Source organism: Chiroxiphia lanceolata, chromosome 4 (assembly GCF_009829145.1).
Source record: "Chiroxiphia lanceolata isolate bChiLan1 chromosome 4, bChiLan1.pri, whole genome shotgun sequence".
Lineage (NCBI taxonomy): Eukaryota > Metazoa > Chordata > Aves > Passeriformes > Pipridae > Chiroxiphia > Chiroxiphia lanceolata.
In genome coordinates this window covers 33,276,305-33,300,447 of record NC_045640.1, presented here as the reverse complement: position 1 = coordinate 33,300,447, position 24,143 = coordinate 33,276,305, and the positions used below count along the sequence as shown (strand labels likewise).

At 42.3% G+C, this 24,143-nt stretch overlaps 1 protein-coding gene across 3 annotated transcripts; it reads left to right on the top strand.

Annotated features, from left to right (window-relative positions):
* Nucleotides 1-24: 24 nt before the first annotated feature.
* On the top strand, nt 25-23,884 carry LOC116786296 (cytochrome P450 4V2). Of its 3 annotated transcripts, none has more exons than XM_032686780.1 (12): nt 25-4,187; nt 4,413-4,529; nt 11,040-11,152; nt 12,178-12,263; nt 13,789-13,979; nt 14,396-14,465; nt 15,569-15,695; nt 18,551-18,742; nt 20,434-20,536; nt 20,886-21,020; nt 21,189-21,368; nt 23,042-23,884. In XM_032686780.1, exons 1-12 carry the CDS (start codon nt 4,181-4,183, stop codon nt 23,215-23,217), a joined length of 1,497 nt encoding a protein of 498 aa, XP_032542671.1. In that variant the 5' UTR covers nt 25-4,180; the 3' UTR covers nt 23,218-23,884. The 3 variants fall into 3 exon arrangements, with proteins under 3 accessions (XP_032542671.1, XP_032542670.1, XP_032542669.1); XM_032686779.1 differs by having other exon boundaries at nt 4,410-4,529; XM_032686778.1 differs by lacking the exons at nt 25-4,187; nt 4,413-4,529 and adding an exon at nt 8,203-8,763.
* The last annotated feature ends 259 nt before the right edge of the window (nt 23,885-24,143 follow it).

The window sequence follows — 24,143 nt, the reverse complement described above, 5'->3', positions numbered from 1 at the left end:
GTCGAGATGTTGCTGTTGCACTTTCTTCTCAGGCATTCCTCCTTTTTCTGTCTTTCATAGGGAATTGTTATTCTGTGTGTAGAAGTGAATAAGTTATGTTGAGGCTGTAAAGTCCTGCTCCCACTTTTTTGTTTGCTCAGTGTTAAGGATGTTCTAGTCTATGTAAACATCAGTCATATATAAAATTTATATTTTTAAGCAGGAGTTTGCAGTACTTCCTCCTTAATCACTGTTTCAGCATTTCTCTGTTTTTCTGCTTATAGCAGTTGGTTTCTTACAAATATTGTCTATCCCTACTTTTTCTTTGTCATTTAATTCTTTTGTAACGGAATTCATTCATTGCTTTTACTTACACTGTTCTGATCATCAATAACTATGGGAACTGCTGGGATAAACTTTGTTTACAGGAAATAATTTTTTCCCTGCCAGTCCGAACGTGTTTGTAGATGCCGAGCAATTGAACCAGCATGCTGACAAGTCTGTAAGATTGTTCCCACTTCTTGAGATTTCTTATAAAATAATGTGTGTTATTGTACAAATTAAGCATCTTTTGAAATATGTGAGCCTTAAACAAGAAAATATGTACTTAACTGATGAAAGCATCATTTCATACCTCTTTGTGTAGACCTAAATGGGAAGATCAAAGAGGAGACTTGGAATTGTGTTCTGTCCAGCAAACAAAGCACTGATCAGATCCCTGGCTATTAGTGCTGTGAGCATTCGCAGTCAGGAGTTCCTCCTTCCATCAGAGAGCCAGTAGTTGAAGCAAATGTGTAAGTGCTGTTGAAGTGTAAAGGAAGGATGAGAAAAAGTTACTTGCCCAAATTGTGCAGTTAAGACTAGTAACAGTTTTTTCTTCTACTTCGGAACTAATACCAGTTCTCCTCACTTTTTATGAATGTTCAAGGACTGATAATCCAAGGCCCAGAGCATTTGTAATGTATGTTTTATATCTATACTGTTAGTCAGATTTCTTTTTTTTGTAAATGGTTTGTAAGCACTGTATTCTTTTGAATACTGGCTTAGTATTTGTCTTTGACTACACTAAGTTCACTCACTGGTGATGGTATGTTATAGTATCTGAGAAAGCAGAATGCTTGAACTTCGGAGTTGCAGAGCAATTTCGTACAGTTGCAGGTCAATTTGATGAAGTTTCTTCAGAAATTTCACGTCAAAGATGACTTAACTTCCAAAATTCACTTTCCAAAATTCCAGAATTAATGCCTTCAGCAACATGTCCAAAATATACTTTTGCTCTTGTGAGTGCTGCCTCCTCTATTGTACAGACCTTGACAAGAATGCTGAGAAGCGATGGCAAAATGTGTCCCTTTTCATCTTGTACTTTGCATTTCGTAGCAATGCAGATCTTATGTTGTGAACTAAATGAAAAGATGAACATGCACTGGTCGATTCTGTAACAACAGAAGTGGTAACCAGTGAATCACTGAGGAGTGGTTCATCATCTGGTGCTTTGCAAAAGAGAGAAGATTGATGACATCTGTGAAGCAATGGAGCTCAGTCAGTTGATTTCTATATGGAGAGAAGAGCAGAACAACAAACAGTCTGCTAATTACTGGAGCAGCAATGGAATGCTCTCAGCTGGCAGGAGAGAGGGAAGAGGAACGTTTGCTGTCTACCAGAAGTATTTTAACACTTTTCCCCTTTGGTCAGTTTTTGGGCACCTGACAGAATCACAGTCATCTTACATCCTGATAGTCATCATATCGTTGACTCATTCCATGTTGGAAGGGACCTCAAGGATCATCTGGTCCAATCTTTATTGGCAAAACTCCTGACTGTGGCTATAACAGTCTAGATGAGATGGCCCAGCACCCGTCCCAGCTGAATTTGAAGTGTCCAGTGTTGGGAAATCCACAACTTCCCACATAACGGGATCATTTCAATGGCTGATTGTTCTCATAATGAAAAATTTTCTTCTTGTATCCGATCAGAATCTCCCTAAGTATGACTTGCACCCATCACCCCTTACTTTTTTCCATATGATCCCTTATGAAAAGGGAGTCTCCATCTTCTTTGGATGTACTCTTTAAATAAAGGGACATGATGATAAGGTGTCCTCTAAACTTCTTTTCTCCAGGCTGGACAAACACAGTTCTCTCAGACTTTCCTCCCATGGCAGGTTTCTCAGTCCTTTGTTCATCTTTGTGGCCCTTCACCTTTTCCAGCCTGTCCACATCTTTCTTGTATAGCAGGGACCAAAACTAAACACTATTCTAGGTGTGGCCTGACCAGCACTGTGTAAAGTGGGGTAGTGATTTCTTTATCTCTACTGATGATGTCCTTGTTGATGCAACCCAGCACTGTGTTGGCTTTCTTTGCTGCAGCAGCAAACTCTTCACTCGTACTGAGCTGTACTCATACTCCACCAGTACCCCCAAGTCCCTTTCCATAGAGCTGCTCCCCAGCCAGGTAGGTCACATCTTGTGCTGCTCTTCCTATAGTATATTTTTCCAAATGCATGACCTTAGCATGTCCTTGTTGAACTTCATCAGGTTGTTAGCCTACTCTTCCAACCTATCCAGGTCTTCCTGCAGGGTGACTCTCCCTTCCAAAGTGTCCACTTCCCCACTCAGGTTGGTATTGTTGGTGAACTTCACTAGGGTACACTTGATCCCATCATTGAAATCACTGATGAAAATATTAAACAGTTTTGTACTAATATCGATCTCTGAGGGACTCACTTGTGACAGTTGCCAGTTTGAAAGGGAACTATTTACACCACCCTATGGCTGTGGCCGGTCAGCCAATTCCCCACCCACCACATGGACCACTTGTCCAGGCCATCACACATCAGTTTCTGTAGGAGGAGGCTGTGGGAAGTCATATCAGAGCCTTGGAGATACCCAGGTAGACAATGTCCACTGCTTGCCCTGTATCAACTGAGCAGGTTACTTTGTTGTAAAATGCAATACTTTGTTGTAAAAGGCAATGATTGTCAAATGCACTTTGTTCTTCATGAATCCATGCTGTCTTTTCCTAATCACATGCTTCATTAGGCTTGTGACAACTCCCAGGAGAATTTGTTCTGTAAGTTTGCCAGGGACCAGAGTAAGACTGATGGACCTGCCATTTTCTGCATCCTCCTTTAAGTCTTTCTTGTAGATGGGATTGACATTAGCTGCCTTTTAGTCTTCTCGGACGTCTCCCAAACTCCACAACTTCTCGAAGATTATGGAGAGTGGCCTTGCGCCATGTCAGTCAGCTCTCTTAACACCCTTGTTGGGTACTGTCAGAGCCCATCAATCTGTAGGGGTCAAGCTCCTTTAATAGTTCACATACCAACCCTTCCTTCACCTGTGGTGGGTCTGTGTTTGCATCAGCCAGGATTTTTGTTCCTAAGGCCTGGTGCTGGAAAGGACATAGGTGAAGAAAGTACCTCCGCCTTTTCAGCCTTAATGGTGACTAATTCATCTCTCCTGTTTAACAGCAGGCAAATATTTTTTGTCTGTCTCTGCTCGTTGTTTATGTACCTGTCCTGGTTTCAGCTGGCATAGAGTTTATTTTCTTCCTAGTAGCTGTCACAGTGCTCTATTTTGAATTTGGTATGCGAATAATGTTGATAACGCTGATGTTTTGGTTGTTGTTAAGTTGTGTTTGTCCTACATCAAGGACATTTCAGTGTCCCATGCTCTGCCAGTGAGGAGATCCACAAGAAGCTGTGAGGGAGCATGGCCAGGACAGCTAACCCTGACTGCCCAAAGGGATTTTCCGTACCACAGAATGACGTGCACAGTATATGAACTAGTGGGAGTTGACTGGGAGGGGCCCATCGCTGCTCGGGGGCAGACTGGGGATTGATCGATCAATAGGTGGTGAGTGATTATGTATCACTTGTGTTTCTTGAGTTTTATTCCTCTCTTTTTCCTATTTTTATTTTACTGTATTTCAATCATTAAACTGTTCTTAACTGATGGTTTTATCTTTGTTCTGATACTCTTCTCCATGCCATTGGAGTGGGGTGTCTGCATGGTACTTAGCTGTACTCTGAGGCCATGATAGTATCTGAAGATTCTGTTCTTGCAGGTTTCGACATCTCTGACTAATTTCAATTTGAGCTGAGCTTTTGTTTTTCTAACTGCATCTCTGCACACCCTGCAATGCCCAATTACTTGGGCATAATTCTGAAGCCCAAAAGAAGGTTCATAGAGAACTGGATGAGATGTTTGGTAAGATTTCCATTCCTCCTTTGTCAAGATTGAAGAAATGGGATATGCCATGTGGCCATTCAAGAAGCTTTAAGTAGATAGAAGTAGTTGGGACTAGAAGGTGCATGAGAGAGTATTGAGAAAGTTTACCAAGTAAAGGGTAGGGTTTTTCTCTTTTGTAGTTATAGATAGTCACTAATTTGCTGTTGTTTTGACCCTTCTCCCTTTTGCTTTTTTCCTTAGAAGGATATCAAGTATTGAATGGCACAAATATTCAGATCATAATTTATGCCGTACACAGAAACCCCAAGATCTTCTGTGACATAGAAGAGTTCAGGCCTGAGCGATTCTTCCCTTCAAATTGTAAGGATGAGCACCTGTATGCTTTCCAAATATGTAGTGTTGTTGATAGTTTGCATGCATCCATGACTTTGTACTGACATTTCTGATCTCACTAGGGGGTGATGTGGAGGAATTTTCACCCCCATTTTCCCCTTCAGTCTTGCAATGGTTTCATGGTAGGCTTTTCAGCTGAGTGTAGGTGTCAAGGTGTCAGCAGCGGGGCTGCTACTGGGATGGCCTCTGTGAGAAAAGACCTGAGAAGAGAACACACACTGTTCCTGCTGGCTCTGTGATGGACCCGCTGCAGGCCACAGCTGAGCCCAGCAGCCAAACCAGTGACATCTCTGTGAAAATGTATTTATAAAAGTGTAAAAAAAAATGCTGAACAGGCAGAGGAGGATGGAGAGGGGAAAGATAGTAAAGCAGCAGTGCAAACACCAAGGTCAGTGAAGGAGGAGGAGGAAGTATTCCAGGCACCAGAGCAGTGATTCCCCAGCAGCCTGTGGAGCATGCTGGAGCAGGTTTATCCACAAGACCTGCAGCCCATGGAGGGGGCCTATGCTGGAGCAGGAGAAAAGGGTGAGGAGGGAGCAGCAGAGAGGAATTTTTGTCTTTGTTTCTAACTTCCTATTTTTAATTGTCTATAAATTAAATAAAAATTACCAAGTTGAGTCTGTTTTGATGGTAACTAATAAGCAATCTTCCAGTCTTTATCTTGACCCATGAGGTTTTGCATCCTTTTGAGGGTGGGGAGTGAATGAATGGGTGTCTGGCTGCTGGACTAGGCTAATGTACCACAGCTTATAACAGGCTGTACAGCCGTGACTCTGTTATAGGCAGGCACATCAAATGTGGACAAGGGATTTCCTAGAGAAAATGTTGACACCAAATCTTCTGTATTGCAGGAATGCAGGTAGCAGATTTTTAGTGCTGTGTGTTTCTGTGACCCACATCACAAGTTTTTCCCAATCTTAACCTGCCCCATTTATTCATTCTCCATGACCTCTAGCTTTCTTCATGTAATGTGTAGCATGCTGCTAAATGCTTTGTTTAAACTTGCTGGAGTTTAGCAAGGAGGAGGCCCTGTAGGATCTAGACAAACAACAAAACAGCGGGCGGAATCTCCACTTGTGACCTTGCATGAGTTATGATCATCCAACTTGGCAGTGTGCATTTTCCTTGGCACGTGGATGCGTAAATATAGGTGTGGTTCTTTGGTAGCTACTTAGCCTTGTTGTCTATTAATTATGACAACATCGTTGATACCTTATCAGAATTGCTTTACAACAGTAGGCTGTGTTCTGGGGGGACCAGTGGTGGTCTGCTTTGTTGTAAGACACGTCATTATCCTTGTAAGGAAGATTTTGGTTTCTTAAAGAGGAGGCAAACTTTTGTATTCTGTTGGGGATAATTCATTCATGCAAAATGTCTCAAGTGAAGGATCCCAATATGATGGCTACAGAACAGTTGTTGCTGTACAGTGAACACCAGGTTGCAGAAACCAAGCAAGGTATGCTTGGTGGAGCTGGGCATCACAGCAATCAGTCTGTCTCTGAAAAACATAGCTGTGGTCTCTGTTTCTCAAATGCTGTTCATCTCCTCTACCTCTGTGAGAAAGGATCCACAGAAGGATTTGAAGCTGTAGATTTTTAGTCTACAGTGACATGAAATTTAGCATCAGGCCCTAAAATGCTTCTCTGAGGACTGGGGGAGATCTCTGAGTTGTCCAGCACTGATGATATATTTTGAAACGGAGACGTGCTGTGTTATATTTTTTTGTGTGGGTAATGACTGTTGGGGACTACAAATAGCCTGGGCTTTTTTAGACTAGATTTCTCTATGAAGGTTAATCATGTTGTGATGGTGTATGTTGAGAAAGAGAGAAGGTCTTACTAAGAAAAACCTTTCTTAAGAAAAAAAACCAGTTTTTCAGAATGAGTAGTGTACTTCTCTTTTTTTCTTCTGTTGTATCAGACTCATTTTAGCTTTGCTTTGCTTTGGGTTTTTGTTTTTCTTGTTGTTAATGATGATTTTATTGCTTTCTTTATTGAAGAATCCAGGCTGCGTTCTAGGGACCAGCAGAAGCCTGTGTTGTCATTTGTGCCTCTGGGCTTACACAGCTGCCTAACAGGATGCATACCTTCTGTCAACGTGGGCAGATAAGCTTCCACTTAGGTAAGAGGCTGAATAAAAGCAGGTTTGCACTCTTATGTGCATTTATGAAATCAAAGATTCACTAACCAGTGGAGTGCTCACAGAAATCCAACACTGAGCAAATAGCTCTCTGGAACTCCTCTCCTGTGGGACATCTTCCAAGGTTTGCAAGTCTCAGTGACATAATTAGGCCTCAAAGATACCAAAACTCTAATTTCTTTCTTTTACATCTCATTCCAGTGTTGCTGCTACCTTTTGTTAGCAGCATCACCATTGCCAGCTGCTGGCAGGATTTTGCTTTCCCTGTGGCTTTTCACCTTCTCCCTGCTGTTTCACTGTTTCTCTTTTTTTTTTTTTTTTTTTTTCCCTGCAGAAGGAGTTATCAGGAGTTAGAAACATGGATTTTTGACTCAGAATCATAGTTAGCCACTTCAAACTGCAAGGTTTTTTCTAAAGATGAGAGCATAATTACTCAACTGATCTTCATGTTAAAAAGACAAAGATGAAGAGCCTCTTCATCCTGCATCCTTACTTCCTTCCTAGGATGTCACCTGGACAAAAGAGGGAACTGATGATTGTGTAGCTTGCCTTGTGTGTTGGCAAGACAGGGTATGTATCTGCTGCTCTCTGTCACAAAGCATTACAAACAACAGCAAGAGTAGCAAAGTTCATTTCCAGCTGTTTACTGTGCATAAAGATACAACAGTCAGCATTTATGATAAAGTTTTTGCTGGGAGATTGCAGGAACAAAGTACCAAAATTTAATCCCCTCTGCTGCCAAGGGTCATCAAAATCTTATTTAATTTCTGATATTCTGAGTCTTCTGTTTTTGTTTTATGTCTTAGTTGTTGTGTTTATGCTGTTTGTTTATTTACTAAAATGCTGGTGCAGTCAGTGCAATCATTTTTGGCACAAAGCAAACAGTCTGAGTGTGACTGTGGCTATAAGTAGCTTTTGTGCTGTATTCAGAGGGTGAAGTTTTGTGAATTGGCTGTGAGCTATGCTGTCTCTTTACCAAACTTCTGTTTTACCACAAAGTTTCTGAGCGCTTGCTTTGAGGCACAAATGCTCAGTTAGCCCTGCAGCAGTGAGAAGAGAGCCTGGGTCCTCCTGAGGCGGGAGCGGCAGTAGTGTATATGGTGGATATGGTACCGCCTCTGTGCGAGCACTTTGCAAGTTGTGGCACAGATGCTGCTACTGTCAGTTGTGTTATTGGCACCCTTTAGCCTGTGCCTGAGCATTCAACAGTGACATGAGTAAAGGCCATTTGAGCTGAGAAGCATCAATGTGCTTTGCAGTGCTGCTCTTGATCATGGGTCTGTATGGGATCTGGTTTGGGTAACTCCCTGAAACCATCAACCCAACTGAAGCTTAAAGATATTCCCCATCTCACCCTTCAGTCATAGTGTTGGACAGCACTGGAGCAGTTCAGTTCTGTTTGGCAAAATAGTGTTCCCTGAGCACCTGAAAACAGGTGGAGAAAGATGATACTGAGAAAACTCATCCTTCCCAAATCATCAAAAATGTGTTTTTACTCTTGACAGTGCGTTATGTCGTTTCCTGCTGAGGTATTGCATGGGCCTGCAAAGAACTTTCTCACTCTTCACTTGAGTCAGAGGAATGAAGTGAGGGCAGGGAAGGAGCACTGTTCCCTCTAAATTCTCTGCCATTAGGAAATGCTTACAGGCAGTCTCTCCATGTGCGTGTTTTTTAAATCTGTTTATTTTCCTGGCAAGAAGGTGCACCTGCGGTCTTTGTGACAGCTCCGCCTCCTGCTCTCCTGGCCAAATTCCTCACACACTCAACTTGGTGCAACAGCGTTGGCAGGTACAGGCAGTGCCAGTTCTGCAGCAGGGATCAAGGCTTGCAGCAGGAGGCTGAGAGGTGATGATGGAGGTTATGCAAGGATCCACAGGAAGACTTGAGCTGCTGTCCTTGGGGGCTGGGGTCATAACTCTGTTGTTGACAGTTGTGGCTTTATGCTCCCTGCCCTCCCTGATGAGTTACTGGAGGCGATGGTGGATGATGAAGTCAATCCCGGGTATCAGCCCCTGCTATCCTGTGCTGGGAAATGCTCTACTCTTAGAACGGGGTGGAGAAGGTAAGGCCAACTCACGCTGTAGCCCGGCTGTGAGGTCCCTGCACTGTGGGGTTTGCTGGAGGAGCCAGTGCTGGGGAGGTGCTTGTGTGTTTGAGCTGTGACTGGCTGGGGAAGGGGAATGGGAGATCAAAGGTGTGCTGATGCCTTTAGGTCTGTCTGGGGCTGTGGACAATCTGCAGAGGGGAACTGTGTGAGGAGTGGGCAGTGAAGGGGAAAGGAGAGGAACTGCATAAATGTAGCATTATTATCAGTTAGAGATTAACTGGAAATTCAATCTGACAGCAGCTTCCAGATGCTGCTGCTGGACTCAGATGGTTACAGTTGTTGGTAGGGTGGAGGATGAATGCTATCTAATGTGTTTTTCCAACGGGGAGGCATGCTGAGGGCTCTTGCAGGAAGTGCTATTTCACAAAGCAGAGCACTGTGTTCTCGTGACTGTTAGCTGTGATCCAAACAAAACTTTAAACAATTCTCTTCCCTCAAGTAAGCATGTGCAAGGGACTTTATCATGTTGAGTTGCTGGGTCACTTTCAGCAATCACAGAATTAGCTGTGACTTACATGTATTAGATGCAAAAGAACTTGCTGAGTATTTACAGTACATCCCTCAAAAGCAAACCTTTCTATTCTTGCACTCATTAATGGGACCTTCTTTTTTGCCAGGTTCTCGAAAGAGCACTAATGTGCTAGATGTTCCCTTTCCATTTGGTACCTGTTTTTTAACAGGAGCATATTTCTTAAGGGGTTTGTGGTGTGAAAGCATTGATGGCTGTGCTGTCAGTGGCCCAGACGCTTCTGTGTGTGTTTGTGATGCCTCTGTATGCTGGTTCTGCTCTGTGCACATGTGTTCCTGGCTGTGCTGCCTGGTATGCTGCCAGAAGAGAGACTATGCAAGCATGGTAAAGTCAAGGACGAATACAGCATTGGAACACAAATTGCTCAGTGCTGACCCATGCTGAGACATGGTGCCTCTGTTCACAAGGGTACACTGTCGTATCTTTCCCCTGCATTGAACCCCATATCTAAATACAGATATGAGAGATCTTTGGTGGATGTGAGGGCAAGCAGCTTTCCAGGAAGCTGGCTTTGGGGAAGCAGTAGGAGGATCATAGTCAGGATGTTTATATGACCCTGACTGAGAGATGAATCTTCTTCTTTTTTTTTTCTTCCCCCCCTCCCTCCTCTTCTTTTTAAATTTTCTTTAAAAACCAGAACAAAACAGAACATTGTTTCTATCTCCAGAAAGCAGTTTGCTGGAGACCTGATGTTCTTTGGAGTCTTTAATCTCATTTGTTAGCAGGAGTCACATAGTTTCCATGCTTTAGTTAAGTTAGTGTCTTTGTTCTTGTTTATTTATGTAAAAATGAGTGAAGTTTGTGGTTTATAATACTTTTCATTTAAAATGTGACAGTGAAAAAAAGATAACTTTTATAAAAAATGGTAAAGTTTTATAGCAGAAAAAGGAAGGGCTTTTCATATGATGGTGATTTGGTTTATTGGTATTGGTAGACAAATGCTGGAAAACATGATATTTTAATCATGGCAATGCTAGGAAAAATATTTTAAAAATAGCAAAATAATCTGACACTCTTAAGCCTGTTGAATGAGGTGTCATTAGAACTCAGACTAGGGAAGGCTGTATTTGCACATTGATTAGGAAATGATTATTTTTCTTTTTTTTTTCCTCTGATTGGGGACCTTTGAGTTTTCAACTCTGCAGAGGCTTGATAGGGTGTCTTTTATTGTTTAAGCTGGCTTCTGAAAGGGTATTCTTTGAATATCCTGATAATGGCCACCACATGTAGTATTGCAGAATGAACCTGAATGCTGTCTGCGATGAGATAGCATCAGAGACCTTTTTGAATCAAACTAAACACCATGTACTGCTCCTCCCTTGCTCACAGGTCCAGCTATCTCCCTTGCTTTCTGTATAACTAAACTGACAATATATGGATTGGATGAGTGTATAATAATGTGGGAGGAGGATTGGCTGAATTGCTGAGCTCACTGGTATGAAGTCCAGTTGACAGCTGGACAGAAGTGGTATCTCTCGGGTGTTGTGTGGCATAAATGATCTTATGAGTCTGTGCCCTTAGAGATTAGGACATCTGAATTGTAAAATCCACAGGTGCAAAATATGCTGCTTGATCATAAAGCTTCAACAAAATCAAAATTGCAGGGCATATGGTGTAAAAGAGTTCATTACAGAAGTTTTTCTTAAGTCTTATTTAATAAACCCCCCTTTTTGAAAAGTTCTAATCTGCCTTCTTATTCCAGGTTTTTTTAATCAACTAAAATTTTATTCTGAAGAGTTCAGGAAGTGGTCATTGTTCAATCTTTGGTTAGGACCATTGCCTGTCGTAGTTTTGTATCACCCTGACAGTGTGGAGGTGAGTATGCTGGTCTCCTGCCTATTCTACTGTCATGAAGAGTGGTGTCCCTCCTATTAGTTTGTATTATCTCAATGTACTTTTTGTTAAAAAGGACTTGGGCTGATTTTCCTTGGAATTGTCCTCTGACCCAGTTCTAAAGAAAGGCTTAAAGCAAAAGAATATAAAAAAACCTAGTCTGGGTGAGGAGGGGGGAGAGCTGGGAGGGGGGGATACTGAAGATGACCAGCAAATGAAAGCACCAACACAATATGTTTTATACGAAGAAGCATCTCCTTTAGCTTTTTTTTTTCACATGTGTGAAAGCTTCTGCTCCCAAGATCAGAACAGATAAGCAGACAGCAGGGAAGGTGAGACCACTGAAATAAGGATGGAACATTATGAAATACCGATTTCAGTGCTTGTCTCTGACTGCATTAGAACTTGGTGGGTCTGTCATGGTGCCGTGAAATGTAGTCATTAGTTTTGCTACTGCCAGTGATTGTCCTTGAACTGATGTAGGAATAGTTGTGCTTTCAGAAGAATTTGTAATGGGAAAGCTAGAAACTCATTTTCACTTAGGAAGCCTGCAGAGTGTCTTCTCAAGAGGGTTAGATGTTTTTTCTTCCCTTCTGCAGTCCAGAGGGGGTTGCAGAGAACGGGGGTTGCAGAGAGCTGTGTTCTCTCTCTTTCTCTGCTATGCTGGAGAGAGATAACTCTAACAGACATGCAGAGAGGCCTTGGGAAGGTGGGGGAGAAACGGAGGGGATAAAATGGTGCTGTACAGGCATGAACTTGCCTTTTTTGTCCCTGGTGCTTGAATAGCACTGTCAGGTATTTGTAAGTTTCTCGTGCTTTGGTCTTCTAAATAAACTTTGAATTCTTTCCACTGCGTTGGCATTTCTGGGGATACCTGCATATTTTACTTTACAACTGAGAAGACAGGGTTTTCTCTCTGTTGGAGTGTTAATTGAAGAAAGAGTGAAGAAATCTCTCTCTATCTAACAAATGATATTTTTTTTCCTTGCTATTAATTTTTTTGACAGGTTATTTTGAACAGTTCAAAACATATAGAAAAATCATACCTGTACAACTTCCTGCATCCATGGCTGGGCACTGGACTTCTGACAAGGTATAATGAAATGCAGGTGCATTCCTGTCTTTTTGAAATTCTCAGGGGATATGATAGAAAGAGATCTTGGTGGCAGGAATGCTGTGTATATCTCTGAACGGAGAGGTTGTGTGCATTGCTTATCTCAGCAGGTGATGCTGCAAACCAGTAGGATTGGCGTGAGGTTGGTGATGCTTTGGGGTAGGATGGGAGAGTATCTGCACTTTGCCCTTCATTTCCTTCATTAAGTGGAGGATCATAAGAAGTGAGCTCAGGTAAGAGCATAGGTCAGGAGTCGAGAGAGGGAAGAGCAATGATGTAAGGGTTTGGTGTCCTCCAGTCTTGGGAGGGTAAAGGAAGGTTTAGTCTGGATGATGCAGATATTCAAGAGTGAGAACAAGGCAAGGGTAGAGTGGCTTTGATGTCTTTGAGCCTCTTTTGAGTTTTTGCAAGAAGGTCGAGGTTCGCCTGTTAGTTTGTTTCTCTTCTGCAGGCTTTGCTGCTTGTTTGGAGCCCTCAGAGATGAACTCCTTGTGCTTTATGATGGGACCATGGTGGTGTAAAAGCCAACTGTGATCATGTGGTGTGAGAAGTGCAAGTTTATGTGAGAGAATGAGGAATGCCTTTTATCCTGAATTTTGTTCATGGCCCTTAAGAAGCCAGTTAGGAAGCAGTAACAGTGTGTAGAAAGTTGAGGTCCATAGGCATCAGACATCTTTACTGTTAAGTCTTCTTCCTTGTTGGTTGTTTTGTCTCCCATAGACTTACAGAGGTATTTTGACTTCTTTGTGCTTACAAAAAAATAATGGAGGCAAATGTTCCAATCTCTACTGATTAAGGGCAGCACTGGTAGACAGCAAGCAGATAAGCTGGCCTGAGGAGTGCCCCAATAGCAAGTTAACAGGAGTAGTGGTGTGATGGTTTTGCCTTCTAAGCAGAGGTGCCAACTGTGTACCTGTGGCACATGTGATTCAGAAAAAGCAAACAAGAACCCCCTGGAAGATATTTCCATTCTCTGTGGCTCTCTGCTTGTTCACTGGCATGAGGGAACTGGTTGCCTGTCTCCAAGGGAATACTTGGAAGCCAGGCCTTGAGGCAGTCATTTTGGTAATGTCCCTAGGCCCTAGTTCTCCACAATCCTCATTTCGCAGTCAGCAGATGAAGGCAAGCATGACTAGTGATTCAGAGAGACAGTGTGGTGGGTTGAGGCCTTGATGCTGAATAGCTGTTTTGTCCTATAGGAGGCTTCTGCTTGGTCCCTCTGAGCCTGTGCACTGACCAACAAGGCTGTATTGCCTGGAGGCTTGTTGGCATCTCTGTTTGTTGAGAGCAGCTAGAGAAATGGTGGCTTCTGCTTCTGAGAGATCTGGAGCAAGAAATATTGCCATTTGCTGCTTCTGGGGAGTGCTATGAACAGCTTGAAGAGACATCTACAGTGTCCACCTCTTCCAGGCTGCAGTATTTACTGTATACTTCCTGTGATGGTGAGGTTTTTATTTTTGACTTGGGAGTTTTTAACCCTTCCTTCACCCCATTAATTTTACAGCACTGGAGACAAGTGGCGGTCGCGGAGGAAGATGATAACTCCCACTTTCCACTTTGCAATATTGAATGATTTTCTAGAGGTTATGAATGAACAAGGAAGTATTTTGGTTAAGAAACTTGAAAAGCATGTTGACAAGGAACCATTTGATGTCTTTCTGGACATCACTCTGTGTGCCCTTGATATCATCTGTGGTAAGTCCTCTTCAATTATTGTGGTGGGACTGTAAATGATATGGATACTCATGAGTACAGCTGTGCCAGTTTGTGTGAGGAGGTGATTGAAGAGGAACGTCCCTGCATATTGTGTGAATGCATTTCTATCCTCCCAAGGCCATCCTTTCTCCTAGGGTTTATTATGTGCATCTGAGCAGGTGAGTTTGTGGGATTGGCACGACAGAGATAGCATCTGAAGTGAGGATGTGTTGAAGAGCAAGATTTCTGGGCATGGAAACACAAAACAAGCTCATCACCTGGAAAGGGATGTTTGTATTTACCTGTCAAAGGGATGGTGTGGTGACAGTCAGCTGGGAGCAGTAGTAGCTTACTGTGTACATAGACTTTGCATTTCACTTTGCACATGTGAAATGTTGATATTTTTCTCCTTCTAGAAACAGCAATGGGCAAAAATGTAGGTGCTCAGAAGAATAAGAATTCTGACTATGTTTCTGCTATCTACAGGTAAACAGACATTTTCCTTAGCTACTGTGTAGAGCTGGAGTTGATGCTGCTGGTGTCAGGAGGGAAGGCCAGGGGGGCAGAGATGGAGGGATGTAAAGCACTGGAGCAGACCAACCCTGAGTCACTAAATACCCTGGAGGTATTTGAAAGACTTGTAGATATGGCACTTAGGGTCACGATTCAGCAGTCAGTTAACACTAGGGTTAACTAGTTGAACTCAATGATCTAAAAGGTTTCTTTCAACCTAAATGATTCTGTGATTCTGTGATCTCACTCCAAGCTTTCGATGGTGCTTGTTGATTACAGGTACGTTACGAAAGAAGGGGTGGACTTCTAGAGTTTGATTCTCATCGATTCCTTGGCCTTTCCCAAATTGTACCACAGGTGTGCATGAAGTTGGCCTAAATGTAGTAACTATTTCTTGAAGTCTCTGCAGCCAAAGCATGTGCAAGAGCTGCATAGCAATGACAGTCAGCCCTTCCAAATGTACTCCAGTTTGTTTGAGCATACTTGAAGTCTCATATTCTTTGTTTCAAATACTTTTACATGTTATCTGGCGTATAGGGTATCTGGAATTGTACTCCAGTTGTGTTTGAGCATAAGGATACTTGAAGTCTCATGTTCTTTGTTTTAAATACTTTTATATGGTGCCTGGTGTATATGGGATCTGGACAATCAAGTAGGAATGCAGTGATGTCAGATGACTGAGTTCTCAGGGCAGATATTTTGGAAGCCTGTCATGAGTAGTCTTTTCGACATGGCCAGTGCCTTACTGAAGTCACATGGGACTGAACTGGATGACTTAATAGGTCTGTTTCAAGAAGATTCCAACTAAATGAGAATATGCTCTCCTTCTCAGAGAACAGTGCTTAAAGATATAAAACATGGTGATGCTGGGACAGGTAACAGAAATTTTGAGATGGTGTAAGATCAGGAAACAAATGTGAACAGCCTTCCTTTCAGATGAATGAGTTTAAACTCACACAGTCTGCTAAATTCTACTTCATTAGGGTACATAGAACACTTTTTTTGGTTTTTGAAAGTGTGTTGTAGTTTATTTTTTTGTCAATAAATGTTCCATGATGTAATTGTTTTGCCCCTAGGATGAGTGATCTAATCCAACAGAGACAGAAGAGCCCTTGGCTTTGGCCTGATCTTTTATACATGCTATTCAAGGAAGGAAGAGAGCACAAGAGGAACCTCAAAATCCTTCACAATTTTACAGATAGAGTATAATTCTTTTGTTTGTTTGTTTGTTATTTATAATGATAATTTTAGTTATTGGAGCCAAGTCTTGCACTCAGTAGAGAGCTTCCAAATGGGATGAGGTTCAGCCTCCTTGATATGCATGTACTAAGAGAAGAGCTCACTCTCAATTGGGATGCTGAGAAATTCCCCGAAAAGAAGACAATAGTTGACTTCCCTTTCTGGAGTTCTGTCAGATTTAAACAATAGGAAGTATACAAATCCAAGGGAGTGTCAGGACTTACAGCAGGAATTCATTGAACTCTTGTTCTGCTCCAGAAGGAGAAGCATCTGAAGCACTTGCAAGAGCTCACTGCCAAGTTTGGAGCAGTAAGCGTAGGGCTCTGCATGGTGATGCCATTTGGTCCAGCCCTCAGAAATTGAAGGCTATATTCATTTTTCCCTATTCAAAGCAGAACTGCTCAGATAAGCAAACAGATACAGGTCTCCACATCAGCAGAAAGACACTTTTGACACAGAAACCATTAAGCATGCGTCATTGACTTGACATAAAATGCAGTGTTCTCTCACTACGTTAGACTGAAAATAACAGCCCTTTCACTCATCAAATAATTCCCACGCTACTCTTGCTAATGTTTGCCTTCCAAATCTACTTTGAGGATGTTTTCAGGCTGCTTTTCCTATGCATGTATGATGTCATGACATCAATGTCTATGACAAAGAAAATAATCTCAACTTCGATTACATATAATGAACCACATTGTGTTTTTTTAAGTACGTCATGTTTTGCTTCCTTTGATTGGGAATTGCAGCAGTGAGACATGGGAGAGGCTCTTAAGAGGATGTAAGATAACACTTGCTCTCTTCCTATGCTGCAGCTGAATATAAAAAGCCAAATCTTAGAAGGTGACAAAGAAACAGTAAATAATAATGTCACCTAGTGTAGGTGCTGACAGAAAGAACTGAGCCAGCACAGCTTCATGAGAGGAAAGTCCTGCTTATCAACCCTGATTTCCTTTTATGACAAGGTAATCCATCTAGTTGATCAAGGGAAGCCAGCTGATGTAATCTTTTTGGATTTCAGTAAAGCTTTCAGTACTGTCTCTCACAGGACCCTTCTGGACAAAATGTCCATCTGGATAAACACGTCTCGTGGTGGGTGAGCAATTGGCTCACAGATTGAGCACAGAGGGTAATAGCGAATGGGGGAACATCAGACCGGTGACCTGTCACCTTGACAAATTAGAGGACTGGGCAATCACCAACTATATTAAGTTCAACAAAGGAAAGTACTGGATTCTGCACCTAGGATGGGGTAACCCCAGATATTCGTACAGACTAGGGAATGAGATGCTCGAAAGCAGTGCCATGGAAAGGGACCTGGGGGTCCTGGTTGATGGCAAGTTGAATATGAGTCAACGGTGCCCTGGCAGCCAGGAGGGCCAACCGTGTCCTGGGGGGCATCAGGCAAAGAATTGCCGGCCGGTCGAGGGAGGGGATTGTCCCACTCTGCTCTGCACTGGGGAGGCCTCACCTTGAATATTGTGTGCAGTTTTGGGCACCACAATATAGGAAAGATATTTAAGCTATTAGAGAGTGTCCAAAGGAGGGCAACAAAGATGGTGAAGGGCCTTGAGGGGAAGCCGTATGAGGAGCATCTGAGGTCACTTGATCTGTTCAGCATGGAGGAGACTGAGGGGAGACCTCCGTCTACAACTTCCTCATGAGGGGAAGAGGAGGGGTAGGTGTTGTTCTCTTCTTTGTGGTGACCAGGACAGGACAGGACAGGACCCAAGGGAATGGTCTGAAGTTGTGTCAGGGGAGGTTTAGGTTGGATATTAGAAAAAGGTTCTTCACCCGGATTGTGGTTGGATACTGGAATGGGCTCCCCAGGGAAGTGGTCAGAGCACCAGGCCTGACAGAGTTCAAGAAGCATTTGGACAATACTCTCAGTCACATGGTGTGACTCTTGGGGATGGGCCTGTGCAGAACCAGGAGTTGGACTCAATGATCCTTGTGGGTCCCTTCCAACTCAGTATATTCTGTGATTCTGTGAAAGATAGTTCAATATGTGACATACAGGCATGTTCAGTGAGGCAAGCAATGTGTGTGCATGAATCTGTATTTTTTCTGCCATTCAGTGCTTCCTCTGAACAGAATTGCATGGTCTACAGCCTTTCTTTTTAATTATTCTGTTTTTAAAAGCAATGGCAGTTTATTGAAGGGTTCTGTTTTGTTGTTGCAACAACAGTGGTAACAGCAAGAAATCTGTCTGTTACTGGGGCTTTACTTTGACCTAGAAAAGGGAAGTTCAACCATTGCTCTCATACTGAAGAAAATTTGGGAATCTTTAATCTGGTGGTTCAACGATGCTATGTGTAGCGTTGATGCAGGATTGTGGTATGTCTTGTCTTCTCTTCAGTCTCCTGGGTTCCTCAAGGTTGGAGGTGAGATATTTTCCTTAGTTTACAGGATAGCATAGAGAAGATCTTATTAGTGGTTAGTCTGTTGACATTGTGATGATTTTTTTGATTTGCTGTTGCCATTGTTGACATTCATGATTGGCTGGTTCCAGATACTCTGGATATGTTTACACTTCTTGATGATCAACAAGTTGTTTATGTAGTTTGGCTGTCTATTTCTTGATCACACAAAGGTTCATTCTGTTGCATGGGACAAGAGGTGTTGGTTGTATTTCACCTACTAACACAAAAGGTCAGTCAAAGTTCATGATCTAATGCTGATAGCTATGCTAACTAGATCATGTGGACTGTTATAGATGGATGTTGTTGTTTTGATAAGTTGGGACAAAACTGTATGATGTAGACTATGGGCCTGTGCTGAATGCATCATATCTGATATAATGGTTCTAATCTCAGGTCATTGCAGAAAAAGCTGCAGAACTTGAAAACACTAAGCAAAAAAAACATGATAATGATGGCAACTGTGAAGAAAGTGTCTCCAAAAAGAGAAAAGCATTCCTGGACATGCTGCTGAGTGCAACAGATGATGAAGGGAACAAACTGAGCTACAGGGACATTCGTGAGGAAGTGGATACTTTCATGTTTGAGGTAACCAAGGAAGCCACTGGTTTGTTCGTGGTTTTTTTTGTTTTGGTTTGGTTTGATTTTTCTGGTTTTGTTTCTTGTTTTGTTTTGTTGTTGATGTTGTTTCTATTTGTTTATTTTGGATGCTTTTTTTTTCCCAGAACCTGAGATTCAGAATTTGAGGGTAGTGACTCTTGTCTTAATTCAGAAGCTTGCTTTTAGTATGGAGTTATTTTAGCCCTGGAAGCCTAAGAGGAAATATCAATCTTTCTACCCTACAAAGGTAGGATAGAAACGTTGATGTGCCCTGGCAAAATGTTGGGCAATACCTGTGTGGTAGGCCCTGCCTATATGAGCAGGCTCTACTCATGAAAGCAGGTGAGTAATACAAGCATAATGACTGACGCGGACCGTGAGCTCTTGGCTTATGTTGCAAACCTCATTAACACTGAACAGAGCTCTGAATGGTTTCGGTGTTTTGACTTGCATTTTGTCATCTCTCCTCACATTTTGTCCACTGCCATGTTGGCTGTTCCTGGTTCTGTTGTCAGCTGTGTATTAGTGTGTTGTCTTCTCATAGAATCTTATACAGAGTGGTTTGGGTTGGAAGGGACCTTAAAGATCATCTGGTTCCAACCCTCCTGCCATGGTCAAGGATGTCACCCATTAGATTAGGTTGCCCAGGGCCCCATTCCACTTGGCCTTGGACATCTTGAGAGACAGGACATTCACAACTTCTCTGGACAACATATTCCTCACCAGTCTGTGAGTAAAGAATTTCTTCCTAACATCTAATTTAAATCTCTTCTCTTTTAGTTTAAAACCATTCTCTCCAAACCCTCTGATCATTTTCATGGCTCTTCTTCATGTCTAGTTCTCTGTCTAATGAAGGATCTAAACAAGATTTTAACAAGTTTCCCACACGCTTCCATTAGGTGGACGTGAATTCTGTCTCAGAAGAGCTCATGTCATAGAATCATGTTACTGCTATTGTAACCTAGAGAAGTTCTCCTCCCATTATTACTATTTCTGTACTACATCAGCATCCTGAACTTCACTACAGGTGCACTTTTTCAGTACCGAAATCCTTTTTTGGTCAACTTTTCCCTTTTCTGTTCTCCCCTTTTTTTCCCTCTCCTTTTTGTTTACTTCTTTGGTTCCCCTTTCCTCTCCCCTTTCCTTACTTCTCATTGCCTTCCTAAGTGCTGAGAACTGGTAGTTGATCCCCTTTTCATAGGAAGCCAAGAAGTATTTTCTCCTTTGGCTACTGTAATGTGTCTTATTAGACCATTTTTAGATAGTTTTGTAAAGGTTACATGTTGTGTCCATTTTATCTCTCCTGGAGTAGTCATTGGCCCCCCAGATGTTACGTTGTTGACTGGACAGTAACCAAAAATATGAAAATACATCTGTTTCATTGTGTAGGGACTGATACTTCACACAGCTTCTGAGAATCAGGAGAGATTTTGCTTGTGTTATTTCAATACTTTTCCCTTTTGGTCAGTTTTCAGCACCTGACAGAATCGTGGGTCATCTTATACCTTGATAATTAGTGTGTTGAATAGAGTGTTTCACTCTTGATTCTTGTTTTTCTCATAGTCATGGGACTAATAAGTGTCACTTTCCATATTACCTGCATACCTAAGTATTTGCAAAGCCCGGTGGTGCACAGGAATAGAGTTGAAGTGAATGTCTTTGTTAATCTGAACCTCTAGGGCCATGATACAACAGCAGCTGCTATGAACTGGGTCCTTTACTTGCTTGGACATAATCCTGAAGTTCAGAAGAAGGTTCACAAAGAATTGGACGAGGTGTTTGGTAAGTTTCCATTCCCCCCTTCACTGGGGCTTTGGTGGTAGTTGATGCATTTGAGAGTGTAGATGTGTTAGAAGCTGAGATGTAGAAGGGGAGTTAGGAACATGCCTTCTGGCCCTTTTGGAGCTTTCAGCAGCTAGAAGTGATTGGGATGTGTGTGGCAAGATCTGTAGGGGTGTTCAACCAACCTTACGTCTTGGGGGCAAGATATACGTGTTCAATATATGTGTAACAGGTTCTTGTATGTAGTCTTGGTGCATGATAGGAATTCCTGGAGGGATCTAGGGTGAGTTTGTTTAGCCAGAAATGGGGAGTTTTGATCTTGCTCATTCCCCTGTTTGTTTTTGGACAGACAACACTGAGCGTCCTGTTACAACAGACGACTTGAAACAGCTTCGATACCTTGAGTGTGTTGTGAAAGAAGCCCTTCGGCTCTTCCCTTCGGTTCCCATGTTTGCCCGTACCTTGAGAGAGGACTGCTGTATTAGTAAGTAAGCTGTGTTTGCCACTTTCTGTCCTGTTAGCATGTCTTCATCAGAAATGTTTCCCAAGTAAATGGCAGCATTGTTTTATTTTTTACTGTGCTGTTGTGTATAGAAAGTCACTTATTTGCTGTTGTTTTGACCCTTTTTCTTCCTTTCCCTTTTCTCTTTAGGTGGATATCAGATACCAAAAGGCGCAACTGTTCTTGTTTTAACTTATGCCCTGCACAGAGACCCGGAGATCTTCCCGGACCCAGAGGAGTTCAGGCCTGAAAGATTCTTCTCTGAAAATTCTAAGGGAAGGCACCCATATGCTTACGTGCCCTTCTCAGCTGGTCCCAGGAACTGTATTGGTAGGTATCTGAAGAAGCCTTTGTAATGTGACAGTTTGGCTTTTGGTGTAGTAACTGAGACAGCAACGAGCGTATCAGAAATTTAAGTCTTGATGTGCCTGCTAATTGTGTACTGTCCTTCCTGCCCCCACCGCACCCAGCCCCTGAATTCTGGGCACTGTGGGCCCTGCAAGCCTAGTGCTTGAGCTACCACATTTGTTTCTTCCCAAGTTTCTTCTTAAGCTGCCACATTTGTTTCTTCCTAGAGACCTAGAACATCAGTGTCTATCACGCTGATGTTTCCGCCTCAATGCCTGTGCAGCCTGACAGCATGTTATTTGGCTCTTGTGTTAGGACAGGATTCCTTCCAAATTTCTGATTCTCAGTGTTAGCAAGACAGAGTGAGAGAAGACAAATGCCCTGCACCTGTTTTGCTCTGGAAACATCTCCTCTGTCTCTCTCATGATCTGAGCTGAGTGTCCTAGACATGCAGTCTGCAACCGATGTATTTTTTCCCTCTTTTCCGACACTGTAATTGGTTTGGTCTTTTCACTGTTATCCCAGAACTTGTTAGCTCTTCTGATGCCACTGAGATGCTTGGCGTTCATCTGTGCTCAGAATAGAGGCATTGTTGGTTTTATTGGAGAACATGTGAAAAGACTGTTCCCTGCACTGATTTTAACTGCAGGTGGGGAATATCCAGAAAATGTCATGCCATTTACAAGAACAGGAAATATAACTTCTTCTGGGTTTTTTGGGTTTGTTGATTTGGTTTGATTTCTTTTTTTGGGGGGATGGTGTTGATTTGTTTTGATTTGTCACATTGGTAGTAGGTGCCCTTCCCATAAGAACAGTAAACTAGGTCTTTCCATGTTCCAAAGAGAAATCTAATCTAACATGTCTAGCTAGTTCCTGAGTGTGAAGGAACATGTGCAGGAGAGATGGTTCATTAATATCATTGCAGAAATGCATCACTGTGTTCATGTGTATGGACATCCGTCTAAGCATATTATACAGAGGGGAGAACAGAAAAAGTTCTGAGCCCTGGCTTTGTGTCCTGTGCCCATTTTTCAGTTTAGTTTGTGTGAACTGCCAGTATTGTGGCGCTTGGTTTGATTTCCCTCATGTTTCTCCCCTTTCCTTCTTCACCTTTCTCTGAAGTGTAAATTGAACTTTGCCATCTGTGCTACCAAATCATCAGTGTGAGGTTTAATGATCACTGAAGGAAGGTCCGTCTGTCATTCCGTTGCAGTCATACCTCCTTTACTCCTCTCCACATATATGGACCAATGAGATTTTTCACTCTCCACAGTCCCTGTATGGCATCTTCTGCTCTGGTCTGCTGTCTGTTCCCCCTGCCTAGTCCATCCAACAGATATGACAAGGCTGTGTTTTGTAGAAGTTCCATAAAAAGCGTTGACTGTTTCCGCTTTGCTGTTTGAATTCTGTGTACTATGGGAAGGAAGACACAATGTGGATTGTCCCAGGAAGGCCAGAGCTTTTATGCAGAGAAAAGTGCTAGTATTGTTAGTATCCATGTAAACTCGATTTTGGCCTAAGGCTAGTTCTGTTCTCAAGGCAGATGCACAGTCCTTGCTCTCTCCTGTTCCTGGGAGTATCAATGTGAACATGCAAGTGCAGCAGCCATTGATGCAACCTTACAATAACTTTTCTTCCTGCCCTGTAACTTGTAGGTCAGCGCTTTGCACAAATGGAGGAGAAAACTCTTCTAGCCCTCATCCTGCGGCGCTTTTGGGTGGAGTCATGTCAAAAGCCAGAAGAGCTTCGTATAGCTGGAGAATTGATTCTTCGTCCAAATAACGGCATCTGGATTAAGCTGAAGAGGAGACCAAATGCTGGATCAGAATGAAACCCATTTCAAGGGTTTCCTTCCAAAAATTTTCAAGCTATTTAGGCTGAAATATGTTTTAAAATCAGATATTTTTATGTCAGTCCAGCAGTTTGTTAAAACTGGTTGTTACTGTTTCATTAAAGATGTTGTAATAGTCCTAAATTGCTCTGCTTTTCTAGTACTTGTGAACTTCATGTTAATCTTTGAACTGCAAGTCTTTAAATATTAACTTTTAATGCCTTATCTGCTCAGATGAAACTATTCTATTGCAACAGTGCCACAAAACCTTAAGTTATGGTAGTAACAACAGCAATGCCTGTGATTAAGTGATTTGGTTACATGCCGTAGCATTTGCCAGGTAACTGATAGTCTCAAATATTTGTACAGTTTTCGGGTTTCTGAAATATACAGTATCATAATTCTTCCTCTCAGGCAATATTTTTCCTTTTTGATAATGACTGTATCTGTGAAGACGAAGCAAAAATCTCTGATGATTTCTCTCCTCCTCTGTAAACATTTACAGTAGTTCTTAAATAGTGAGTGCTCTGAATTATTTTTTAGCAAAGCATACCATAAGCATTAATCTGTATAACCATACCAGAAAGCAGATAGTGTGCAAATTACACACTGGATGTCGCAATGACAGAACCACTGTATTTGCAAATAAACTTCTACTGTGCCTCAATATGGAATGAAATTGCATCTGTAGAAATTGCATGCCTGTGTGCAGGTAAAGTAGCGATGCATAATTATTTCTTAGCATCAGTTCCTCTGGGGTGATCAGTCAACCAGATTTTACTGTGTTGCTCAAAGCTCAAACAATGAGCCAGTGTGCTCTTACCTTCTAGGGTCTTGTAAAACCCTGAGCTTGCTTGGCAAGTTTCTTAAAGGGGGCTTAGGTACTTCAATTCCCTGAGACAGGCATAAGGGAGAACACTGTAGTG